Source organism: Phacochoerus africanus, chromosome 8 (assembly GCF_016906955.1).
Source record: "Phacochoerus africanus isolate WHEZ1 chromosome 8, ROS_Pafr_v1, whole genome shotgun sequence".
NCBI lineage: Eukaryota > Metazoa > Chordata > Mammalia > Artiodactyla > Suidae > Phacochoerus > Phacochoerus africanus.
In genome coordinates, this window is record NC_062551.1 from 69,757,857 (window position 1) to 69,775,393 (window position 17,537).

Here is a 17,537-nt window from a genome sequence, read left to right on the forward strand (position 1 = left end):
TTTGTTTTTAAAAAGATTCATCAATAACATGGATTATTCTAAAAGGAAGGAAGAAGAAAAGGGGATATAACCTTTAAAAACTGTGAATCACTATGTTGTATACCAACTACACTTCAATTAAAAAAGGGAAGAATGGAGTTCCCATCGTGGCTCAGTGGTTAATGAACCCAACCAACTAGCATCCATGAGGACATGGGTTCGATCCCTGGCCTCGCTCAGTGGGTTAAGGATCCGGCATTGCCGTGAGCTGTGGTGTAGGTCAGAGACGTGGCTCTGATCCCACGTTGCTGATGCTGTGGCGTAGGCCAGCGGCTACAGCTCCGATTCGACCCCTAGCCTGGGAACCTCCATATGCCACGGGAGCCCTAAAAAGACAAAAAATAAAATAAAATAAAGAAAAAGAGTAGTTCCCATTGTGGTGCAGTGGAAACGAATCTAACTGAGTATCCATGAGGATGCAGCTTCAAACCCTGGCCTCACTCAGCGGGTTAAGGATCCAGTGTTGCCGTGAGCTGTGGTATAGGTCACAGATATGGCTTGGATTCTGCGTTGCTGTGGCTGTGGTGTAGGCCTGCAGCTATAGCTCCAATTGGACCCCTAGCCTAGGAAACTCCATAGGCCGTGAGTGTGGCCCTAAAAAGCAAAAAAAAAAAAAAAGTTAAAAAAAAAGAAGCATTACTTGTGATCCCATCCAAATACACCCACTATTAACATCTGAGTATAAATACTTCTAGTCCTGTCTTTACAAATATATACATGTTGTAAAATGTTTAATACATAGGAATATATATTACAAAATATATACGAAAATATCTATTACAAAAAGAGTCCACAGAAGTCCTGCCTTGGCTCAGCAGGTTAAGAACCTGTCACAGTGTCTGTAGGGATGCAGGTTCAACTTGCTCAGTGCCTGTGGCATAGGCAGCAGCAGCTGCAGCTCCAATTTGACCCCTGGTCCAAGAACTTCCATATGCAGCAGATGTGGCTGTAAAGAAAAAAAAAAAAAAAAGAGTCCTGCTATGTACTTATATTCATATATTCCCATTCAAACTCTTCATAGCATGATTTAAAATGTCTGCACAGCATTTCACTGCATAGAATTTATGCTGTAATTTATTCACTGATTTTGTCCTGTGCCCACTGACTCATCCCTAATTTTTCTCAGGATTAAGCCTTGCCTTGATGATGACCTCCGTGCCTCCGTGATTATTCCCTTAGGATAAACTCCTAGAAATGGAATGCTAAGCCAAAGAACATAAAACACTTTCACAACTGTTGTTGCACATTGCCAGGCTCGACCTTCTTTTAAATTCGTCCCCAGAAGATTCTGCAACCTCTCCCAACTTCTCCATTCCCGGGGGCAGCCCGTCTTGGCTGGAACTGCCTGGTCTTTCAAATATCCTAGGATCTTGGTCCAAATCCAAGCTTGGCCGCTTCCTAAACGTGTGACCTAGGGCAAGCAACTCGGCCTCCCTCCGCCTCAATTAATTCCTCCAAAAAAACAAGGTCAACGCTACCGCCTTTGCAGACCTGACGGGATGGTTAAATGAAATAACACATGTGGAGGTCCCCAGCATACAGTAAGCGCTCAAACATGGAGTTCTTTCCCTTCCACCTTTAAACGGTTCTGCTGAGAAACTGTTCATTTGCTACCATAAAAAATAATGGCATTACAAGAAAATAAGTTTTATGCCCTACACTTATAGAATTTAAAATCGGAAATATTCTGGATCTCTTAACTTCCATCTATTTAGGTACAAGACTGTGAGTATTTGGACTCAGAGCCATAAAATACCGAAGCATATGCGCCATCAGGATGAGCCAGCAGAGAGTATACTTTTTCCCTTTCACTTAGTTACCAGGTAACAACTGCCAATGAGGTAAGAATACCCTTTGTCTGGATCCAATTGTTTTTGTCAGGCTACGGAAAAGACAGATGACCATCAGAAAACACTCCCTGCAAAGCTGTTGCTGAGAAGCTCTTGAAACACGAAAGACCCTCCCAATCCTGAAGAGGCCATTTCCGTTCCCACTTTTTACCACTGGAGAGTAAAACACCCTTCCTCGGCATTTTCCCTGCGAGGGCCCCCATACCTCACCTTTACCTCATTGAGATAAACCAGACACACATCCGAACAGAGGTGAGACGGAGAGCTGGCCCTGGGGCAGCTCCGCCATCTTCTGTCTCTCAGCTGTGCCACCTCCTCCCCTGGTCTCGGGGACATAAAGTCTGTGAGACTATAAGTGAGAAGTGGCTTCCTTAGTTTTGATTGTCCACTTCACCTCTGACAAAAGCTAGTGCATTACTGATGGGTTGTTGCTGTTTTTTAATTCAGTCCTTAGGAGTTCCCATCGTGGCTCTGTGGTAACAAACCTAACTAGTATCCCATGAGGTCACAGGTTCGATCCCTGGCCTTGCTCAGTGGGTTAAAGATCCAATGTTGCTGTGGGCTGTGGTGTTTGTTGCAGATGTGGCTCGGATCCTGCGTTGCTATGGCTGTGCTGTAGGCCGGCGGCTACAGCTCCGACTGGACCCCTAGCCTGGGAACCTCCATATGCCGCAGGTGTGGCCCTAAAAAGCAAAAAAAAAAAAAAAAAAATCAGCCCTTAAATAAACATCTCATTTCACTTAAAACTCACTCAGCTTACATAACCCCTATTTCGAGGACTCTCAACATATGTCAGAAAAAGAACTGGCCTCAAATCAGTGGTTCCTAAAATGCACACATACACAACAGGACCTTTTAAACGGACTTCTGGCGGGGAGGGTCCCTCCTTACCACAGAGCCGGTGAAGGGACTTCTCGGAGTAGGTGTCGCGGTCACAGCCCTTCCCTATGTGGCTGGTCTCCAGCTCCACGGCCACCTGTACCGAGGCCACCGATGCGTCACACGTCTCCAGGTGGACGTTTGGGAAGAGGGCCAAAGCGCCGGTGCCAGGCTCGTACTCGACCCTGTTGTTCCATCCTGCGGGGCCCACGGACCGAAGGGGGGAGAGGAGGACACGCCTGTCAGGGGTCTTGGGGAGCCAGCTGTGAGGGCGGGTGTGAGAGCGGGAGAGGGGGGCTCACCTTGCCACCCGGGGGCGCAGGTGGGCTTGATGCTGATCTTCACCAGAACATCTTCTGTGGCCCGTTTCTTCCCGCAGTCATAGGCGGTGACGGTCAGCTTGTACTGGCGTTCCTTCCCGTAAGTCAGCTTCTCCGTGTTTTTTATGTAGCCTTTCCGGGGGAAAAACAACAGTGAGCCGCCCAACCCATGCCACTTTTCTCCTCCTGACGTTTTTTTTTTAAAATACTGAAATATAGTTAATTTAGAATACTGTATTCGCTTCAGGTGTAAAGCAAAGTGACTCCGTTATATACATATATATATATTTTTTCAGGTTATTTTCAAACGCTTGCTGTCTCTAACATCTGTCGTCCTGTGCTGACACATGGAATGCACATGCTTTCAGCCCTGGAAATACTAACATAGAAACACCCTGATGCTCAAGATAATTAACACTTGGCCTGGCTTTCCTGAACTTGAACACACCCTGAATCCACCTTTAAGCAGAAGAATGAGTCTACACAAGTCAACCTCCATTTATTCTTATGGTTTTAAACTTACTTTGTTAGAGAAAGATTTCCTACCCTCACCCAGGAGAACAGAAGCCTGCTTTTCGAACCTGAGTGCAGCTGTCTGCAAAGCATTTGCAATGTCTATAATTTCCTCGAACATTCTGGACTGCACAATGAGCTAACAATGGAGACACAACGGCATCATCAAGAAGCCATGATCTAATAAAGAAGTTGAGCTCCAGAATAAGTTAATTTTGCTCGGTAACTAAGAAGGGGGGTTGGCGACAGCATCTTCAAGTTGAAGCAGAAGACTCAAATCTCAGGGAGAATAGAAAGCGAGACTGACTAAAAGGCAGTCTTATTCAGATGCACACTGGTTGAAAGGTGGGAACATTTAAAAAAGAATAAAAACACCAGAGGTGCAGGATCTTTATTAGATTTGGGTGGGAAAGGAAAAAAAGAGGACAGTCTGACACAGGAACACAAGATTTTGGTGCCAGAAAAGAGGATTTTAGACATCCATTTTATGATAAAAACCCTCCAGAAAGTGGGCAGAGAGGGAACCTACCTCAACATAATAAAGACCATTTAGGGCTAACATCATACTCAATGGCGAAAAGCTAAAAGCATTTCCTCTAAGGATGCCCATTCTCACCACTTTGATTCAACATAGCTTTGGACGTTCTACCAATGGCAATCAGAGAGGAAAAGGAAATAAAAGGAATCTAAATTGGAAAAGAAGTAAAAACTGCCACTGTTTGCAGATGACATGATACTATACCTAGAAAATCCTAAAGATGCTACCAGGAAGCCACTAGAGCTCATCAATGAATTCAGTAAACTTGCAGGATACAAAACTGATACACAGAAACCTCTTGCGTTTCTATACACTAACAATGAAAGATTAGAAAGAAACATTAAAGAAACAATCCCACTTACCACCATATCAAGAAGAATAAGGAGCTGGAGTTACCACCATGGCGCAGTGGGTTAAGAATCCGACTACAGGAGTTCCCGTTGTGGTGCAGTGGAAATGAATCCAACTAGTAACCATGAGGTTGCTCGATCCCTGGCCCCCCTCAGTGGGTGAAGGATCTGGCATTGCCACAGCTGTGGCATAAGTAACAACTGTGGCTTGGATTTGACCCCTAGCCAGGGAACTTCCATATACTGCGGGTGCAGCCATTAAAAAAAAAAAAAGAAGAAGGAGTTCCCCTGTCATGCAGCAGGTTAAGGATCTGGCCTTGTCACTGCAGCAGCTCAACAACAACAACAACAACAACAACAACAAAAGAATAAAATACCTAGAAATAAAACTACCAAAGGAGGCAAAGGATCTACACTCTGAAAACTCTAAGATGCTGATGAAAGGAATCAAAGATGAAATTCAAGATGAAACCATGTTTTTGGATTGGAAGAATGAATATTGGCAAGATGACTGTATTACCCAATGCAATCTACAGATTTAATGAAATCCCTATCAAATTACCAATGGCATTTTTCAGAGACCTAAAAGAAAAATTTTTAATCTGTATAGACACACAAAAGACCCTGAATAGCCAAAGCCATCCTGAGAAAGAAAAATGGAGCTGGAGGAATCAGGCTCCCTGACTTCAGACTACCCTACAAAGCTACAGAAATCAAAGCAGTATGATACTGGCACACACACACACACACACACACACACACACACCACACAGAAATACAGGATAAAACAAGATAGAAAGACCAGAAATAAACTCATGCACTATGGTCAATTAATCTATGACAAAGGAGGTGAGAATATACAATGGAGAAAAGCTAGACTCCTCAATAAGTGATTCTGGGAAATCTGGATAGCCCCATGCCAAAGAATGAAATCAGAACACTCTCTAACATTATACACAAAAATAAACTCAAAATGAATTAAAGACTTCAATGTAGGACCAGATACTATAAAACTCTTAGAGGAAAACATAGGCAGAACACTCTTTAATATAACTCACAGCAATATATTTTTGGCTCCACCTCCTAGAGTAATGAAAATAAAAATAAACAAATGGGGCCTAATTAAACTTAAAAGCTTTCACACAGCAAAGGAAACCATAAACAAACCAAACCAACAACCTACAGAATGAGAGAAAATACTTGCAAATGAAGCAATCGACAAGACATTAATCTCCAAAATACAAAAACATCTCACACAACTCCATATCAAGAAAACAAACAACCCAATCAAAAAAATGGGCCAAAGATCTAAATAGACATTTCTCCAAAGAAGACAGAGTTGGCCAAAAAGCACATGAAAAGATGCTCAGTGTCACTAATTATTAGAGAAAGGCAAATCGAAACTACAATGAGGTATCATCGCACACCAGTCAGAATGGTCATCAAAAAATCTCTAAACAATAAATTCTGGAGAGGTTATGGAGAAAAGGGAACCCTCCTGCACTGCTGGTGGGAGTATAAATTGGTACAACCACTATGGAGAATAGTATGGAGGTTCCTTAAAAAACTAAAAATGGGGAGTTCCCGTCATGGCGCAGTGGTTAACGAATCCGACTAGGAACCATGAGGTTGCGGGTTCGGTCCCTGCCCTTGCTCAGTGGGTTAACGATCCGGCGTTGCCGTGAGCTGTGGTGTAGGTTGCAGACGTGGCTCGGATCCCGCGTTGCTGTGGCTCTGGCGTAGGCCGGTGGCTATAGCTCCGATTCAACCCCTAGCCTGGGAACCTCCATATGCCACGGGAGCGGCCCAAGAAATAGCAACAACAACAACAACAATAACAACAACAAAAGACCAAAAAAAAAAAAAAAAAACTAAAAATGGAACTACCATGTGATTTGGCAATTCCCCTCCCAGGCATATATCTAGAGAAAACCATGATTCAGAAAGAGACATGCACCCAATGGTCACTGCAGCACCGTTCACAACAGCCAAGACATGGAAGCCACCTCAATGTCCATCAACAGAGTAAGACATAAAGAAGATGAGGCGCATATATATGACTCAGCCATAAAAAAGAATGCAATGATGCCATTTGCAGCAATACGGATGGACCTAGAGATTATGATACTAAGTGAAGTCAAGTCAGACGGAGAAAGACAAATATTGTGGGATATCACTTATAAGTAGTAGAATCCAAAAAACAGATACAAATGAACTTATTTACAAAACAGAAACCGACTTTGAAAAGAAACTTCTAGTTGCCCAAGGGGAGAAGTTGGGTGGGGGGGATTAACATACCCACACTACCATATATAAAATGCAAAAATCAGCAAAGACCTCCTGCATAGCACGGGGACGTCTACTCAATATTCTGCAATAACCTATAAGGGGAAAGAATCTGAAAAAGAATGGAGATATATTTATGCACATATCTGAATCACTTTGCTATACACAGAAACTGACACAATATTGTAAATCCACTAACTCCAATATAAAATAAAAATAAAAATTTTTTTTTAAATTGCCCCCCGCTGCCGCCATATTAGGTTGCAGTCCTAAGTCTTGATGGTACTAGGAGGTGGGGCCTTGGAAGCTGGGGGGTGTGGAGGAGGTCAGGAGGGCAGTGTGCTCCGCATGGGATTAGAGTCCTTACAGGAGGAAGAGACTCGAGCTCTGACTCTCTGCCATGTGCATGCGAGGTGAGAGGACGCCAGATCTAAGTAAGCAGCAGGTCCTCAGTGACAATGAATCCAGCACCTTGATCTTGGACTTCTCAGCCTCCCAACCTGGGAGGTGTCAGTCAGTGTGTAGGGGTGTAGCCCCCTGTTTATGCTGTTTCATTAGAGCGGCCTGAACGGACGGACGGTGAGGTTCACGGAAGCACAGACAGAGTTTGGGCTGAAGCTCAGGGGCAGAGAGGGAGCTCCCCGCCCCACCCCGCCCCACCCGTGGTGAGGAAAGGGCTCCCTCCAGGGTTCTCACCGTCTTTGTCGACGGTGAAGGGCACATCCGGCGTGACGATGTCGTAGCTGCAAATCTGGCTGAACTGCGGGGAGCAGTCTGCGTCCACCGCCTCCACCCGCAGGATGCTGTCGTACTGCTTCCCCTCCACGACCGTGGCCTTGTAGGATTTCTCCTTGAACACGGGGGCGTATTCATTCACGTCGTTCACCTGAATGTGGACGGTTGCTCTGGAAGGAGGAGGGGGAAAAAGCTGTGCCTTCTGCTTGTTTTTTTTTTTTTCACCCTTAGGATAAAATTCTCCCCTGTTCTTAAATGTCCTTTTGCTGCTACCTCGTTTTCTTTTACTTTACTGTGATTCTTCTTGAATGCTAGCACCCATGGTACATGGAAGTTCCCAGGTGAGGGCATGAATCTGAGCCACAGCTGTGGCAACGTCGGATCCTTTGAATCCAGTGTGCCAGGCTGGGGACTAAATCTGCTACTCTGTAGTGACCTGAGCAGCTACAGTCGGATTCTTAACCCCCTGCCCCACAGTGGGAAATCCCACTGTTTTTAATTTGGAGTGGAAACAGCAGAAAGTTAAAACAGAAATGTGGGTTTATTTCTTCCAAGTCCCAGCGAGTAAGGCAGCGGGTCAAAGGCAATCACGTAGGAGTCCCCTGGTGGCTCAGGGGGTTAGAAATCTGGCGTTGTCACTGCTGTGGTGTGGGTCCCATCCCTGGCCTGGGAACTTCTGCATGCCACGGGCACCACGTGGCCAAAAAAAAAAGAGGCAGTGACATGAAATGGGACACTTGGGATTTTCTTGACAGTGTGGAAAAGGGCCTGCAGCAGGGAGATAAACTCTATCCAACATGTTTGCTCTCCAATCAAAAAGTTAAAAATATTTTCTTGCAAAATCCAGAAAAAATTCAGGAAGCAGAAATAGGAGACGGGAAATGAGGAGCAGTAAAACAAGATCCATCCTGCTTCTAAGGACTCGAGACCATGAGTAACCCGGTGCCTGTGCCAGAAGGCCACCCAGGGGCGAGGCAATGAATAAGGGAAGGGCCTGGACTTGCCCTTCCTGGGAGCCTCGTCCCATCTCCCCGGCCTGGGCCCCAGAAAACTAGGGCATCAACAGACCAGCCGACAAAAAGGAAACCGGCAGACTCAAGTGCTAATGATCAGGGTGTGTTTCTGAATCAGACAAGGCCCCTGATTGATAGGAGGTCTTTTTCAAGGAAAACAGTAACATCACCGTGTAGGGAGCAGGTGAGGCGGGATTCCCTGCTGCGCACCGGCCCCCTGCTGCGGTTCACCAAGACCCCAACACCCAACGCTCCCCATTCATCCTGACCCTCAGAACGACGACGGCTGCAGGACCTCACCTCACCCGTGCACCCTCTCTCTTTGGCCCATGCACTAAGCAGAAAATGAGTACCCAACAAATTTAAATTTGCCCCACGTGGAAGGGCTAGTGAGTGGCGGAGAAAGGACTCGTGTGCTTGATCTCCGCCTGGTTCAGTTTTCTCCCCCAGTAGCCCTCAACTGGAGGGCAGCCTGTGAACAAAGCCGGGTGGTGGGCTGAAGCCCCACGGCTTTCTTCCATCAGCTCAAAAGCATTTCACGTCCTTAACATTTACAGAAGGAAAGATAAACCTAACGACGAAAGATCTTCCTCTGGAAAAAGGAAGCTTTTCGAATTTTCAGTGTAAGGCTCTTGGTTCTCAAGTATCTGGTGGGACAAAATGACTCCTTCATTCATTTCTTCAACACCTAATACTCACCAGACCCTTGCTGGGGGCCACACGCGAGCACACAGTCGTGACTCTTGACCTCAGGGAGCTTATGATCTCCCTGGGGACGATCGGGACCTATCCTCTGCCTCACGTTTCAGAAACAGGAAGTTGTGGGGACAGCGGCAGCCCTCACTATGTCCTTAGCACAGGTTCTCTGTCCAGCTCACTTACTTATGAGACTTTTTCACGTTGGCCCCATCTGGTCCCTTCCCGCAGTCGTAGGCCTGGATGGTGAATGTGTAGTCTTTCTGAAGCTCACAGTCCAGTTTCTCTTTGGAGCGAATGATTCCCTCGCCAGTGGACTTATCCACGACCACTGCGTCAAAGGGGACATTCTGCCCGTGAATTTTAAATCCACAAATCTCACCTGGGGAGTCAAAGTAGTGTGGGTTAGAGGTTCTGCCACATAAACCCGGGACACGCTCCCCTCCTCCCCCAAAGAAAATAAATGACAACAATTCGGCAGCCAGGGGTTTAGAGGGTCTGTGGACAAAGCAAGGGCACTGTGCTTTGATGGGGTGGGGGGTAAGTTCTGGGGCTTTAGTAAAAAAGAAGCACGCTCTGGCTTTCCAAGCAACTTGTTTAACTTTGCATCCATTCATGCAGGAATACAAAAGAGAGAAAGAGAAAACATAGACAGGCATTTCACAGGAGTACTTAGGAGAGCTCCAGGGTCAAGTAGTTTTATTAGCAAACAGCTAAGGCCTGATAACACAGAGAGACTGCCCAGCTTCCTGGGAGGGCTGGGCAGCTACTTTGATTTGGACCACTGAGGAGGCTACAAGGCACAGTTAAGTATTGAGAGAGGAAGAGGTGTGAGATACAGGTTCAGCACCATAATTGCAGAGTCTGTCCAAAAAAAAAAAAAAAAGAAAGAAAAAAGAAAAAAAAGATCGAAGAAACAAGTCTTCCTGTGCAATGAGCCTGGCTAAAATTAGGGAATCAAAACAAACTACTGAATGAGCAAAAGGTAGAAATACCAACTTTTCAGGCATCCATTTCAACAGCTATCATCTACGATTAAGATGCAGTTTCCACTCGGGGAGGGGTTTGCTAGACTTGCCTTTGTGTCAGCCTTTAACCCTATCAAACCTGAAAAAGAAGCCTGCCTGGGAACATAAGGACATCCGAGTTGGTTTTACAAGTTTAATCGGGAGTTAAAATCTAGGTTTCCATTCTTTCCCATGGGAGAAGACATACGAATATTGTGATGTGCCTATAAAGCTTCACAGAATATATTTCACATAAAAATGAAACTGAATTCTTCCAAAATGACAACTAGTAGAAAACGGTTACGAAGTCAATCTCTCAAATTCAATTTTACGGAAAGGAACGGGATTATCCATACAGTTCAAATGGATGTCTGATTTCCAGATATTTCTAACCAAGGGTTTGGTTACATACAATTTCCATCCATATACTAAAAAATAGAAACAAAGTAGGAGAATAAATAGGGGTAAAAAGAGCATGACAGTTTCTTCTGTTTAAGGGCTGATTCCCAATTTTATAAACAAAGTTAGTGGGTTAATGTTTGTAAGAGGGATAGAAAGAACCCTTTATCACCTTCTTTGGTGACTGTCACCTCAAAACTCTCTAAAGGGAGAAAAGATAAACCCATGTCAGTAATTCAGGAAAGAATGAAGCCAAAACAATAAGAAAATAAAAAAAAGTCAGAGATGCACATATTACATACAAAAGCTTGACATAATTTCACAATAAACTCAGTAGCCGGTTGCTAGAACTGCTATAGCAACACTGGATCTTCCGATAACAAAGTGTCTCTCTGAACCCAACTTACCAGGAATTACTCTAGCCTAGGGAGGAAATACTGCTATAAAGTTTCCTAACACATCCTCAGGTGTCACAGGGATTTTTCTTTTTAATGAATACTTTGATGATAACCCTTTATAAGTAACAGTTTACTTGTTAGTTTCCAGGTTTGGGATGTTCATTTCAAGCTAAATTCTCAGGGCTAGATTCTGGTAACATTCAATTCATCATTAGATTTAACCAAACAGTTGGAACAAAGGGTTTTATTTTAACCCTTAGTTCCTGAGCAGAATAAATAGCAATGTTTTCTCAACACCACTGCTCAACCAAGGCAACAGTTACAAATGCCTCTTTTAATGGAACATCTGCTTAAACGTGAACTGAAACCACATTTGATACTCACAGTAGGGATCTACCAGATCGTTTTTATTTCAGGAAAACAGCTGTTCTCCCCAGTCAATAGAAACCCTGCTCCTCTCGCTCCACAACCAGGCCAGGAGTCCCTCTCCCCAGACTCAGAGTGGCCTCCCTGGGGAAACCCTCTCTCCCCAACAGGCTACCCAGCCTGAATTCCTGGCCTTTTTTTTTTTTTTTTAAGTTTCACCACATGTTTATATATCCCTGAACAGTGTTGTTTCATTTTGGTTTTGTGTTTTAAAAAATAGCACCCGATGGTGGCAATCTTTGCGGCTTGCTCTCTCACTCAACCTCTCCCAACCATGTGTGTCTAAGAGTCATTCGTCTTTGTTGGCACACGCAGCTAGAGAATTCATCCACTCTCAATGCGACACACACCGAGAACCTGATGAGTTAATGCATGTCAAGTTCAAGTTCAAGCTGAAACCACTGCCCAGAGTAAAGAAAGCACTCAAGGATCGCCGGCTCTCACCATACTGATAGTCCCCTGTGTGAACACGCCGTCCTTCCAGCATCCTGCCGTCTATGGACAGAAGGCTATTGTGGATCTTTCTGTCTGAGCTTCCTGGGCGCACACGCTGGCTCTGTCCAGACCTGTGCTGTCCACTAGCCACGTGGGGCTGTTTAAAAGTGAACTAAAATTCATACTAAAGGTGAGTCATATCAAAAACTCAGTTCGAGGGTTCCCTGTGGTGCAGTGGGTTAAGGACCTGGCGTTGCTGCAGCTGTGGTGTTGGTTACGACTGTGGTGCAGGTTCGATCCCTGGCCTGGGAACTTGCACACAATGCGGGTGTGACCAAAAAAAAAAAAAAAAAAAAAAGGAAAGAAAAGATAAATCAAGCTGCCCAGCTTTAACTCTGAGAAAATGTTTTCGTTTTTGACTTGGAATTTACTGTTGTGAAGAGACAATGGTGAGGCCATTCCCCCGTAACTCAGAGTGACAGCATGTGCTCTCCTGACAAGGTCAAGGCCATTGCATAGGGAAATGAGATTTAAGACCCTGGGATAAAGTGTCTGATCTGATTAACGCCGCCTACAGGGTGCGTTGCTAAGAGTTTAAAGACGCTCACCATTCAGGCAGGGTCCTTGAGACTGTTCCCAACCATGAGATTATAGGGGGGATGGAACTGTTTGCCAGTAGCTGTAAACTCCTTCAATGGCTCCCTTCAAGCTGTCAGGCTGGGAGGAGGGAGAGGGAGAACCGGAGGGTAGGAAGGGACTGGTGTGTTTCCACTTTAGACTTTAGGCATTTGGGGGAGGCCACATTGGTAAGATGATGTCAGAGCAGAAACCCAGGAAACTAGGTGAGCAAACCACGTGCTCATCTGGGGAAGTTTCGACAGAAGGAACAGCACATGCAAAGGTCCTGAGGCAGACCAGGGCCTCACCCAGCTCAGGAACAAAGAGGCCTGTCTGCTGGAGCAGCTGAGCAAAGGCGGGGGTGGGGTGGAGGAACAAGAGATGAAATTCAGACACACACAACTAACCTGCAGCTACAGTGGCTACTACAGCATTGCAACTTTTCCTCCAAGTGAGAAGGAGATGACTGGAAAGTTTTGAGCAGAAAAATCAATAAATACGGCTTATATTCTGAAAGACTTCGCTTTTTTTTTTTTTTGGCTGCACCCACAACATACAGAAATTCCCGGGCTGGGGAATAGACCTGAGACACAGCGGTAACCAGAGCCACAGCAAGGCAAATGGAGAGGAGTCCTTAACCCGCTGAGCCACCAGGGAACTTCTCAAAGAAATCACCTGACTGCTGTGCTGCAAGTAAGTCGTGAAGAGGGCATAGACAATACCAGAGGCATCCAGATAGAGATGCTGAAGGACAGAACCAGAGGCACATGGAAGGGTGAGAAGTGGCCAGATGCAGGGTGTGGTTGAAAATAAGGCAAAGGCTGAGGGATTATGAGTGAGGAACGGCAAGAATGATGCTGCCTGCAGCAAACATGGGAGAAACTGGGGAAGGAAGGGCGGGAGGAAGGAAGGGGAGTTTGTACATTTGCTCTGAACATATGTCTGGATGACAATTTGTTATGAAATCACATCTCAAAGGAATGATTATCTAATATAAGAATAAACATTATTGGAGTTCCTGTCATGGCTCAGTGGTTAACGAATCTGACTAGGAACCATGAAGTTGTGGGTTTGATCCCTGGCCTTGCTCAGTGGGTTAAGGATGTGGCGTTGCCGTGAGCTGTGGTGTAGGTCGCAGACGTGGCTCGGATCCCGTGTTGCTGTGGCTCTGGCAGAGGCCAGTGGCTACAGCTCCAATTCGACCCCTAGCCAGGGAACCTCCATATGCCGCGAGTGTGGCCCTAGAAAAGGCAAAAAGATTTAAAAAAAAAAAAAAGGAATAAACATTATTGGGGGAGGAATAAATCAGGGAGATGGGATTAACACATGCGCTACTATGTATAAAATGGGTAACTAACAAGACGGATGAAATAGATAACAAGGACCTACTGCATAGCACAGGAAAATCTCAATATTCTACAATAACCCGTATGGGAAAAAAAGAATAGACATATATATATATATGTAGAACAGATTCACTTTGCTGTGCACCTGAAACTAATATAACATTAAAAGGAAACTCTACGCCAATAAAATTAAAAAAAAAAAATTTAGTAGTTCCTGCTGCGACGCAGGAGGTTAAAGACTGAGTGTTGCCGAAGCTGTGGCATAGATCACAGCGGTGGCTTGGATACAAACCCTAGCCCAGAAACGTCCAGATGCCATGGGTGCAGCCAAATAAATAAATACAAATGAAATATAAGATTTAAATTTAAATTAAAATAATAGACAATTACTTTGACATTCACATATTTCCGGGCTGCTCTCTGACTGGATCCATTTATAATTGAGAGCAGCAAAACCATGCACATTTATCTTTTCTGAAGACCCCACCAATTGTACTTAAGTTGCTGCCTGAGTGAGCTGCACCCACAGGGTTTAGTGCCTCAAATCCACAAGAGCTCAGCACACAGCTAGATCAACTGGGTCCTTCTGCCTGTGATGACTTAAAAAGCATCTTGGCAGGCGGCAGCCCAAACCACCAGGAGCAGCGCCAATTCACGCCGGGCAGACCTGGGTTTCTGGTACCAGCTGCACGGCCCTGCATGTCTCTGCCGTGTCTGCAGACCAGCCGGTACACCCACTTCTGGGACCCATTCAACAGGGACCCCAATTTTACTGGGGGAGGTGGGTCCGAGACTGGAGCGGGCAAGGGGCGAGTGAACAAGTTAAAATGATTGCCATGTTTCAGGTGGGATATGACGGGGGCCAGACTAAAGCCATGTCAGCAGGAAACACCCAAGGGATTTCAGGAGCAGGACAGGACTTGGTGACCAACTGAATGGAAAATGTGAAAGAGGCGGGGTGAGGTTCCCGTCGTGGCTCAACCAGTATCCATGAGGATGCGGGTTCCATGCCTGGCCCCGATCAGTGGGTTAAGGATCCAGTGTTGCCGCGAGCTGCAATACAGGTTGCAGACGTGGCCTGGATCCCGAGTTGCTGTGGCTGTGATGTAGGCCAGTGGCTATGGCTCTGATTCGACCCCTAGCCTGCAAACCTCCACAGGCTGCAGATGCAGCCCTAAAAAGAAAAAAAAAAAAAAAGAGGCAGGAGTAACCCCTCGGTTTTCAGCTGACGCTGTCATTTAGGGAACTAACAGCAGATAAAAGTGGCAAAGACTTGGGAGAAGGTGATGGGGTCAGGTGTTTGGTTTGTTTATCCCTGACAACTTCTTGCTTGTTTGTTGCTGGAGGATCTTAAAAGCCAGATGTTAATCTGCTTCATCCACACAAAACTCACTGGATACAGGTAATGACCTTTTATACTGTATCATGTGGCCAACGAAACTCACAATAATTCTTTTTTTTTTTTTTTTTTGTCTTTTTAGGGCCATACCTGTGGCACATGGAGGTTCTCAGGCTAGGGGTCTAATCGGAGCTACACCTGCCGGCCTACACCAGAGCCACAGCAACGCCAGCTCCAAGCTGTGTCTGTGACCTACATCACAGCTCATAGCAACGCAGGATCCTTAACCCACTGAGCAAGACCAGGGATCGCACCTGCCACCTCATGGTTCCTAGTCGGATTCGTTTCGACTGCGCCACGACAGGAACTCCAACAATAATTCTTCAGATGTTTTCACAGTGAATATCCTACTGCCTCTGAAATTACACTCAGTTTAGGATCTTCCTCCTCCAAACCGGGCACCCGTTTCTTTAACATTCGGTCTCCCAGGAGCTGATTTTTCTAAGCTTTTAAAGTTGTCGTTGATTTATTCCTCTTCCCTGTCCTTCATACCCGGATGTCCCCTTCTACTAGTGACACATGTGATAATTACAGACATGTGGTTACACAGCAGTTACATGTATGTGGAGCTACACCACAGTGGCAACAAAGAAAGAGCACCTCTGCCTGCAGTTTGCCCTCCTAGACACAGCCTTCCCTTGACTCGCAAGGAAGGACCTCTCAGCTCAGACGATGCACCATCGCTCCGCCACACGAGTCTGCTCTCGCCACGTCTGAAAGGCCCCACCAGGTTCCCCCGCAACCTCTCCAGCTCTGCTCGCCTCGGGATGGACCAAACCTTTCCCCCTCTCTCTCCACTCTTCATTTCCCTCGGATCACCTAAGTACTCAAAAGGAACTTTCCACAAGATTTTTTTTGGAGTTCCCTGGTAGGATAGTGGGTTAAGGATTCGGCATTGTCACTGCAGCAGCTCGGGTCACAGCTGTGGCTTGGCTTTGATCCCAGACTGGGGAACTTCCATGTGCCACAAGCACAGCCAAAAAAAAAAAAAAAGATGTTTTTAAAAAGAAAAACATAAAAATATAACAAGGAATGAACCCAGCAAAGTATAGACCTGACTTCCCGATGTCCAGCTGCACCAGAGTTCTCAGCTGAGAGTGTCTGGCCCTCATCTCCTCCTCTGTCCCCTGGCTGCCGGCTGGCTTGGCATTCTTTCTGTCTTCTTCCAAATCTGAGTTTGGTCACAAACTCTTCCCCAGATGAGAGGGGTGTCTCCAAGGCTCAGGCGTGGTCCTGTGTCCTCATACCACACCCCTAGGGAGGTCACCAGCAACCCCTCCAACACTTGAGGGTCCCTCAGGCAAAAGGGACTTCATTGAAGAGCCACCGGGAACTCCCAGAATTGACTGCAGGCCAGAGAAAGGGACTTGGAGACGGTGAGAAACCAAGGCAGCTCAAGAGACCAGCAAGGGAGGAGTCACCGGAGTCCCCTGGCAAAAGGGCCTGGACAGAAGGCATGCGACCACAGCTGGTATCAGCACCTCTGTCCACATTCCAGGAGGGAGCATCTGGTCAGCCTGGCGTGGGTGGTGCGTGCGCTCCGCTGGAGACCCACCAATTTGGACCCAGTTGGTCAGAGGCCAGGGGCTGTTAGGCGACCATGGCCATCGCCTGAGCAGCAAGCGTCCACAACAAAGGCCCCTGTGGACCCACTTCCTTCTCCCTGCCGTGGCACTCCTGCCCACAGCGGGACATCCAGGCTGACCCTTCTTTATAGTGACTTCGAATTCCTTGCCCACGGGTCTAGGCTGGTTTCTGGGACAAGTTCACGTGTGGCTCTAATCACAACAGTTTTTTGAGATGCCTTAAATATCCAGTAACAAAAAGCACACACCCTAACAGCCCAGGCATCCCCTCCAAGCCAACGACCGCAATGGCTCGCAAATGTCGGTGTGCCAAGAACTGCTTGAGAAGCTTGCTGAACATGCCGTCTGCCAAGCCCATTCCCAGAAATCCTCACTCAGCAGCTCTGGGGCAGAGCCTAATAGTCTGTGTTTTGAACAAGCCCTGCCAGGTAGCTCTGATGCATTTGGGCTGCGGCCTGCATTAGAGAAACTGGCCCATCAGTGGTTTCCAAACCTCAGGGGCTGGCTGCAGGTGTCTTCAGCTGTACTCCTGGAAGCACAGACGCAAACAGCAAAGAGTGGAACCCAGGAACCGGCACGCAATGGATGGGCCCCAGAACCATCTGGACACAGTGCTGGAAAACCATGAGGTGACGTCCTGTCCATTCAGCCTGGCAACAGACGCGCCATGCAGCAGGAGCCGACTTTGGACCCTCCGGAGCCTC

General features: G+C 46.4%; 1 protein-coding gene across 4 annotated transcripts in view; it reads right to left on the minus strand.

Annotated features, from left to right (window-relative positions):
* Nucleotides 1-17,537, minus strand: part of CLSTN1 (calsyntenin 1) — an 81,806-nt gene that overhangs the window by 18,514 nt on the left and 45,755 nt on the right. For 2 of the 4 annotated variants that reach the window (XM_047791670.1, XM_047791668.1), the window contains exons 3-7: nucleotides 10,798-10,827; nucleotides 9,406-9,601; nucleotides 7,472-7,680; nucleotides 3,071-3,220; nucleotides 2,781-2,966 (exon numbers count right to left, since the gene is read on the minus strand). In XM_047791670.1, the coding sequence (XP_047647626.1) occupies nucleotides 2,781-2,966; nucleotides 3,071-3,220; nucleotides 7,472-7,680; nucleotides 9,406-9,601; nucleotides 10,798-10,827 (771 nt within the window). The remainder of the gene's footprint in view (nucleotides 1-2,780; nucleotides 2,967-3,070; nucleotides 3,221-7,471; nucleotides 7,681-9,405; nucleotides 9,602-10,797; nucleotides 10,828-17,537) is intronic. The other 2 variants (XM_047791669.1, XM_047791665.1) reach the window with 1 other exon arrangement.